The sequence below is a fragment of the Lissotriton helveticus genome, chromosome 1_1 (assembly GCF_964261635.1).
Source record: "Lissotriton helveticus chromosome 1_1, aLisHel1.1, whole genome shotgun sequence".
Taxonomy (NCBI): domain Eukaryota; kingdom Metazoa; phylum Chordata; class Amphibia; order Caudata; family Salamandridae; genus Lissotriton; species Lissotriton helveticus.
Genome location: NC_136057.1, coordinates 53,285,992 through 53,294,967, shown reverse-complemented (window position 1 = coordinate 53,294,967; position 8,976 = coordinate 53,285,992). Strand labels below are relative to the sequence as shown.

The window sequence follows — 8,976 nt, the reverse complement described above, 5'->3', positions numbered from 1 at the left end:
AACACATCATGAATGGAAACAATGGTTGATCTGGCCCACAGATACAAATAACTGTCAAGACAGATTCCTGAACAAAATACAGGGGTTCACATTGACCAGGCCAGACCCTAGATATTCCCAAAGACAACATCCAGGGATAGTAACCACCTACAGTGTGGGCAAGCTCTGCCTTCAATGGCTACAAACATCCACACTGGCAGAAATTAAGCAACACCTAACTTTACTTACAGAAGGTGCTGACTTGCGTGATTTCATTATGGGACCACGCAAACAGCGTCAAAAACGTTTCATAGCGGCCTCTATATATGCAGCATATAACGAAGCCTGGAAAGAAGCTCAAATTGAGACAGCAGAGAAAATACGGGAAATTGACCGTATTAATTTGGAAAAATCACTTTCTGTGGTGGACAATGGGTTAATGACTCTGTCCTCCAGAATATATTCTCTGGACAGCATTGTGTCTTCAGCAATCGATATAATATCGCAAGACTTACTGATGTTACAACACGGTCAGTCGCAATTGCGTTCTATTGTACAGCTTGGCTGGACGTTACAAAATCTGCGTTCAGGATATGTGCCTTGGCGTTTAATCAACACAACGTCATTATTTAATATCTTTAACCTTACTGATAAACAAATCAGTATGGCACAGAAGGGTGCTGATTATACAATCCTGAGCATTGAGAAACTCGAGAGATTGCCATTGACAATGTCAGAACGACCTGTCATTGAATGGATAATACATGGGACAATTAATATTCCGATATCAACTTTCAGGTTTCAATACTGCCAAAAATATATACAGGCAGGCCAGTATGAAAGGTTGGGTAAAGGGTACATTAAGTCAACATGGAACTTGCCCTATACACACGCATGTGTCAGTAATAAAGGCCAGAGTGTGTTTCTTAGTGGCAATAATTGTGCGAGGTCACTAAGCGGTACACTCCTGTGTCAGGGTATTAGTTTGCATGGAGACTGTGAAGGGACTTCAAATAACCTTTCATGTTACCAGCTAGGCACACCTGCAACACAAATAGAACCATTCTTTAGGAGACTCTCGAACGGGAGTTACATTCTAATAGTAGATCGCAGATGTTGTAGTTTGCTGCCCGGAAAACCTTATCTCATAACCGTGACTAGGAAGGTCATGTGCTGTGAACGAGTATTGTTCCCTAACGATTCTCCAGACAGGGAGGCAAGGTTATGGCCCAGCTTGAATATTGCTTCTATTCGAATTGATACTTTAAGCAGAATGAAGACAGTGCTCCTACAGACGCCGACCAGGCTAACGTCATCTAAAGAAACGTATGATCTCCAAGTTGCAAGGACAACGGCAGAGATTCATTCATTGTTATCAACTAATTCCCCCATACATTTCGCAGAAATACTGAACGAAATCTTAAATATTTCTGATACCAGTGGTGTCTCAAGTGTATTTAAGACAGTGTTTTCAGGAGCTTTAACACCATTCAAAGCCATCCTGGGTATTTTTCCTGATTTTGTCCATTCCATTTTTGGCGGACTTCCTCTCCTATTGGGACTAGTGGCAGGCATCCTATTTTTGATCCTGTTGCTTCACTATGGCAAACCGTGTCACAGACAAGACACCAGCAACGATGGAAGAAACGATACTAGCCATGCGCTACAGGGACCGCATAACTAAGGTCCTTGGACTAGCTCGGCTGAGAGACCTCAACATGACTTGGTTTCTTTCATTTAGACCCTTGTGGCAACGTTGTGTTATGCCTGTATTAAGGTGCTTGCTATGTGGCGAAGAATGCGTGTTGGACACCTGTCTGACACTACAATCGGATGTGCCAATGGACGCAGAAACCTTGTTGGGTCCGGTAACGGCTCATGCATTGTGCTGTCCCCAGCGGCTACCAATCCTGATGACGGCATTCATGGAGGCTTCACCACTACGATTAAGGGGTAGTGAAGTACAAGATGAAAGCAGCATCGATCAGGTACGACCTTCTGTCAGCTATGCTGGTCATAACATCAATGAAGGCAATCATGCTCAAGAATGCATGGTAACAACTTTTTCCGAGTTAGTGGAACTTTCGCAAGAAACTGTTGACAGTTTTTTCAACAGTCTAAATGATATGATGTTTTCACCCGAGCAGAAAGAATGACTTTGAGCAAGCTAGCACACGGCGTTCCTCACATCCTGAATTTGGCCTTCAAACTTTAAAAAGCGATATGGGAATTTTTTCTCATCAGTTTTTCAGACAGCGGGAACAATTTTTTTTTTCCAATCCAAAATATTTACAAAAGTTTTGGGACACTTGTCTTCTGCTTAAGGTAGAACTATTCTTAGAGAACTAAATTTCTATTATTAGGTACTCTAGAGACTTTAGCTACCCTCTAGCATGTTCATAAGTATTTTATGCTTTGTGATGGAATGGTCTCGCAATTTATCTTCTGTATTAAGAGCCATTTCATGTGTAATTTTCGCATTTTTATTCATGCTGATTTAAAAAAAAAAATATGTGCGTTACAGATTTTTTGCATTTATTATACTGCTTGGGTGCATATAGTAACTATACTCATCTTTTCGTGTATTTCACATTTCCAGTTTTCGAAATACATATGATTGTATTTTGGGGTGGTACGGTATACACATGCACTACTAGTTCTTTTTTACTATGCCTAGATTAGTAAATATGAACATAGATTACGTGGAGTGGGTGTGATGTATTTCCTATGGGTACTGTATCGATCCCCCTATTCCTGACCCTTGTCTGGTTAATAAGTAACTAGCAGCCATCTAACGGCGCAAAAACCCGTTATCTGATTAAGCCACACCACGGCACAGAAGCGCGTTATCTGATTAAGTCATAACGCATGCCATCTAATTAGGCAAGCGATATTCCTCCAGCCCCCTGATAGGCATACGGAGTTCTCAAAACAAATTGAACCTACAGCGACCTGGGAAAATCCCCGCAGCCATTGTTTTGATTTCATCAAGAACTTCAGTAAAGAATGTGCGAACGAACCAGTTCGTATGACATCCTTATTGACGTATTTATGTCCATCCTTACGTCAATCTCGGCACCTTTCAGGTATAAATATTACCGACATTGCCTTAAGCAAACACACGCGGTGGTGACAAGATTGGAGCAGCGAGACTTGCCGAGGAGCCCAGCTGAGAGCGAAGCCCACAGACGCTGCCCCGCCTTTCTGACGCGCTGAGAAGGAAACGCTGTCCTTTCTCCTGATGAGAAATCCAGCTCCGGCGCTTCCAAGCCGCCCTCGCAGGCAGCTGGAATATCAAGACCTGGGATAAGAGATACCAGCCCTCCAACCTTCTAGATCCCAGGTACAGAACTGAATAACCCCTTGCAGAGAATTCTTGAGTCAGTCCCTTGGCAAAACAAACTTAACTTAAACTGCTACTTATCTACTCCCGCCCACGTATTAGGCTTAGGTCAGGTACACTGGGGTAGGCGTGGTTAGAAGCACCAGTTGAGTACGATTAGTCAATGTATGTATGTATGTATATATTTTATCCATTTTAAATATCATATGGCTTAGAAACCATATCAATGCTTTTACAGTATTATTTTATAATTCTGTCTTTACTGTATGCACTTTACTTAACTATAAGTATTGCAATAATAGCGATCCATTTCTCTTGTACGAGAAAAGAGACTGATCAATAAATAACATCTTTTATTGAACACGCCCATCTCTTCCTTTCTCTACAATCTGGTGAAACTAAGAATGCACTGAACTGACTGAGTAAAATAAGTTGTCTTTTGTTTTCACACGACTCTAGAGATACACTCTTGATTAGGGGAGAGCAAAGTTGTCATGTTCTATGGTTGTCAGAAACTAAATCCCTTCTTGTCTATCCAGGGAGGTTCAGATCCTCCTTGCCTATTCGAGAAAGTTTCTAGTGAACTCTGAGCTAGCTGGCAAACACAAAACTTTAAGTCTAATATCGTCGATAGAAGACCTAGTTAACCTCTGCCCTAGGTCTATACTATTGAAGATATTATTCCAATGCGCAGAGCCTATTGGGATAATAGGAACTACACTACAAGGTGTGTGGATGTTGTTCTTTATAACTCTACTTTACCAAAGTACAAAACAACTCTATTTCTTTTCTTTTGGTCTGCACTCTGCTAATGTCTTAATGTGTTTCCTGCAACTTCATTTCTTTTTCTTATCTGCAGAGAAATGAAATGATCAATCACTGAGTAGACATGATTATTCTCCAAATGTCTGTGTTGCTTCCATTCTGCTAGTTGGGGTGTCCATCTTCTACTTAACATCCTCCGGCATTTGAATGCCCCACATAATTGTAACTTTATCATCTTCTGTACTTCGCTGATTTATTGTAGGCTTAGTAACCAACTAAAGCTCTTCTCTTACTAACTGGACCTGAATGGTTTTCCCCAGATGTGTGTTTTCTGATGTCTGTTGAACTCTGAAGATTGACTAAAGCTCTTCACAAATTCACTGTAATGGTATGATTTTAACCCTGTGTTAGTTTGCTGATGTCTTAGGAGGTATTATAACCAACTAAAGCTCTCATACATTCACTGCAATTGTATGGTTTTCCTATGTGTGTGTTCTCAGATATCCCTGTAGTGCTGGTCATTGACAAAAGCTCTTCACACATTAACTAGAGTTGTATGTTTTATCCCATGTGTGTGTTTGTTGATGCCTTTGGGGGTGTGATAACCAACTAAAGCTCTTCACGCATACACTGCAGTCCTATGGTTTTTTCCCTAGTGTCTGTTCAATGATGTTTTTGTAGCTCATATAATTCACTAAAGAATTTTGCACATTACCTTCATTTGAATAGCTTTTCCCGTGTATGTTCGGTGATGTCTTGCTGCTCTGATAAGTGACTAAAGCTCTTCACACATCCACTTCCATTGAATGATTCTTACCCTCTGTGTGTTCGTTGATGTCTTTGTAGGTCTGATAACTGACTAAAGCTCTTCAAACATTCACTGCACTTGAATGGTTTTTCCCCTGTGTGTGTTCGTTGATGTCTTTTTAGGTCTGATAATTGATTAAAGCACTTCACACATTCACTGCACTTGAATGGTTTTTCCTCTGTGTGTGTTCGCTGATGTCTGTAGAGGTGTAATAACCAACTAAAGCTTTTTTACGTTTACTGCAATGGTATGGTTTTAACCCTGTGTGTGTTAGCTGATGTGCTTGAAGGTGTGATAACCGACTAAAGCTCTTGACACAGTCGCTGCAATGGTATGGCTTTTCCCCTGTGTGTGTTCGCTGATGTCTTTGGAGCTGTGATAACTGTCTAAAACTCTTCTCACATTCACTGCAGTGGTATGGTTTTAACCCTGTGTGTGTTCGCTGATGTACTTGAAGGATTGATAATTGACTAAAGCTCTTCACACATTCATTGCAGTGGTATGGCTTTTCCCCTGTGTGTGTTCGCTGATGTCTTTGTAAGATTGATAATTGACCAAAACTCTTTTCACATTCACTGCAGTGGTATGGTTTCTCCCCTGTGTGTGTTTGCTGATGTACTTGGAGGGCTGATAACTGGCTAAAGCTTTTCATACATTCACTGCAATGGTATGGTTTTTCCCCAGTGTGTGTTCGCTGATGTACGCGTAGGATTGATAACTGACTAAAGCTCTTCATACATTCACTGCAATGGTATGGTTTTTCCCCAGTGTGTATTCGATGATGTCCGTGTAGGATTGATAACTGCCTAAAGCTCTTCCCACATTCACTGCAATTGTATGGTTTTTCCTCAGAGTGTGTTCGCTGATGTCTTTGCAGGTCTGGCGATCGACTAAACCTCTTCACACATTTACTGCACCTGAAAGGCTTTTCCCCAGTGTGTGATCGCTGATGTGTTTGGAGTTGTGATAACCAACTAAAGCTCTTCTCACATTCGCTGCAGTTGTATGTTTTTTCCCCTGTGTGTGTTTTCTGATGTCTGTAGAGGTGTGATAACTGACTAAAGCACTTCAAACATTCATTGCAGTGGTATGGTTTTTCCCCTGTGTGCATTCGCTGATGTCTTTGGAGATCTGATACCTGACTAAAGCTCTTCACACATTCATTGCACTTGAATGGTTTTTCCTCTGTGTGCGTTCGTCGGTGTCTTTTCAGGGTTGATAACAGCCTAAAGCTCTTCACACATTCACTGCATCTGAATGGCCTTTCTTCTGTGTGTTTTTGCTGATGTGCTTGGAGATGTGATAAACAACTAAAGCTCTTCTCAGATTCACTGCAGTTGTATGTTTCTTCCCCTGTGTGTGTTTTCTGATGTTTGTAGAGGTGTGATAATTGACTAAAGCTTTTCACACATTCACAGCAATGGTAAGGCTTTCCCCCTGTGTGCTTTCGCTGATGTCTTTGGAGATCTGATGACAGCCTAAAGCTCTTCACACATTCACTGCACCTGAATGGCTTTTCCCCAGTGTGTGTTCGCAGATGTACTTGGAGGTGTGATAACCAACTAAAACTCTTCTCACATTCGCTGCAGTTGTATGTTTTTTCCCCTGCGTGTGTTTTCTGATGTCTGTAGAGGTGTGATAACTGACTAAAGCTCTTCAAACATTCCCTGCAGTGGTATGGCTTTTCCCCGGTATGCGTTCGCTGATGTCTTTGGAGATCTGTTAACTGACTAAAACTCTTCACACATTCATTGCACTTGAATGGTTTTTCCCCTGTATGCATTCGCTGATGTCTTTTTAGGGTTGATAACAGTCTAAAGCTCTTTACACATTCACTGCATCTGAACAGCTCTTCGCCTGTGTGTGTTTGTCGATGGCACTTTAATTGGGAGGAGAAACTAAAGTTTTTGCTGCATGTGTATAATTCTTCTTTCTTGATTAGTGTCTCTGGGTCGGGGATATATTTGTCTACATCCCGTGACTGTGTTTCCTGAAGGGCCAGCATGGTTGATAAAGCACTTGTATTATTCCTGCATTTGTTGGCATTTACAACATTTGATTTCCAATTTAAAAATAAAGTACAATGGCCACTAAACACTTGCCACACTCATAATATAAGGCTTCCTTGCAAGAGATTTTGTCTTTGGATTGGATAACAGGTTTTGACATTTGTGGGTAAAAAAAAAATCTTTCTCGTTGGTGCAATAGGGACAGTGCTCTAAATGTTAGACAGCAGAACTCCTCTTTCTTTTACAATTTAGTTGTTTGTCTCCACTCTGTTGTGCTCTACACTGGTTGCTGTGGTATAGCCAGGAAGAGTTTACAGTACACCTAGAGCATTGAATGATGGTCTGTTATCATTTTAGGAATCAACGCACTGCTGTAACCACATTATACCGATCCCATGATCACAGCTGAAGGTGGTTTGTCAGTGTTGTTGCCTTACATTTCTAGAGGTCATTTCCTCAGTCCTGTGTCGTGGAGGTGCACAGCTCAGACTCTTACATCCACTGAATTATCCTTCACAGCCTCTTCCAGGATCTGTCAGTTTATGTTCAGGTCTGTCCGTCTCTGACTGCGCTGATGTTTTCCTGAATACTGAAGTTCATTATTTCTGACCATTATTTGTAGATTTACAGAACAATAGCTGTTATTCAAAAGCATTTCATGCTTTCAAAGCTTGTTTTCTGTTGGATGTAAAGAGATTTAAAATTACGAAATGCAAATGTAACACAATATGAATACACAATATTTAAATGGCTTTTAATGACATCTCAACTTCACCATCTTTGAAACTTAGCAAGGATTATTTCACCATACACAGATATTTAGGCAAACATTCTGTTGTAAATGTCATATCTTATTAACTTCTGAAAAGGAGGTGAATTACCAGTTCTCACAGAGTAACTTAGTATAGAAAGGGCGCTCACAGAGCACCACGTTCTAGAGGTAAAGCTTTAGGTAGATGCACGTGGACAAGATTTCATTTAAACAACAGATTGTGTAAAAAGAGAGATCAGGGTGTACGGTTGTTTATTTAGTTTCAGGAAGTGTACAACAAAGTGGACTCCTCTGGAGGTACATAAGAAAGGTAACTGCATTCACATACTTCAGTGCTTTCCTGTTAACATTATATCAGCTCAAGTACCAAATCTTGTCTTTACCTTGCTGGTCATTAAGTAATCGCTGCCACAATTTCAGCTGGGGTTGGTTCAAGCATTTCTGGTTTCTTCTAATCTGAAAGATTGGAACATTATCATGTGATGAGGTAGATATTTTTATTCCTGTAACATCCGTCCATCTCGCTAAAACTAGTTCAACTTGCAGGGCCTGGCTCTGGCCGCACACAATACATACACAAGAGATTCTTTAGTTCTTCCTAAAGTGTCTAAAGTTCAGACCTTGTTGCATTTCAAGCCGCAGCTCCTTCCACAGCTCTTGCTGTAAAACCACAAGTGGTTCATTGTAATGCCCGACCTTTACATTGTAAGCGCAGTTAAAGCAAACAAACACTGATCTATAAGTTAATATTCAATCATAACAGTTATTTAGTCCTTAATATTGAGACTCTATGACAACCAATAATTTATCTGACATATCAGTGCAGAAAGCAGATGTCTGCATATTCATCTTTTTTTTATCTTCCTTTCAGGGGTATCTGACTTAGTGTTGTCTCTTTTGTGTCAAGTAGGCTACTCTTTGGCCGGACGGGGTTTTGGCAACGCGCGAGGAGGTGTCCGTCATCCACAGCTGAATATAGCATTTCTACCCACAGGCATTTCTTACATCCAGGTTTAACTTGTTCCCTGTTATTACCCGCCCACAATGTCTGTGTACTCATTTAACAGGTTACTTTTTAGCTGAATCAGGGGAACATACTTGATGCATTCACACAGCAGATGCCAGATAATTGCCTGATAATCATGCGCCCGTTGCTGTCTGTGTAGGATTACAAGCTTCATTGCAGAAGCTCACAAGGTACAAACAGATGACGTGCACAGGTAGGTGCCTATGAGCTATAGATGGAGGAGGTGCACAGGTAGGTGCTTGTGAGGTATAAACTAAGGAGTCGAACATGTAG

General features: G+C 41.0%; 1 protein-coding gene across 1 annotated transcript; it reads right to left on the bottom strand.

The window, feature by feature from the left end:
• Positions 1 to 4,002: 4,002 nt before the first annotated feature.
• Positions 4,003 to 8,122, bottom strand: LOC144822614 (uncharacterized). The gene is made up of 2 exons (XM_078680377.1): positions 8,060 to 8,122; positions 4,003 to 7,582 (listed from the first exon to the last, which is right to left on the bottom strand). Exon 2 carries the CDS (start codon positions 6,898 to 6,900, stop codon positions 5,041 to 5,043), a length of 1,860 nt encoding a protein of 619 aa, XP_078536503.1. The 5' UTR covers positions 6,901 to 7,582; positions 8,060 to 8,122; the 3' UTR covers positions 4,003 to 5,040.
• Between the last annotated feature and the right edge of the window lie 854 nt (positions 8,123 to 8,976).

What these genes read in the sequence shown, in the direction of transcription:
- LOC144822614 (XM_078680377.1), bottom strand. Translation starts at nt 6,900, where the DNA reads ATGCTGGCCCTTCAGGAAACACAGTCACGGGATGTAGACAAATATATC.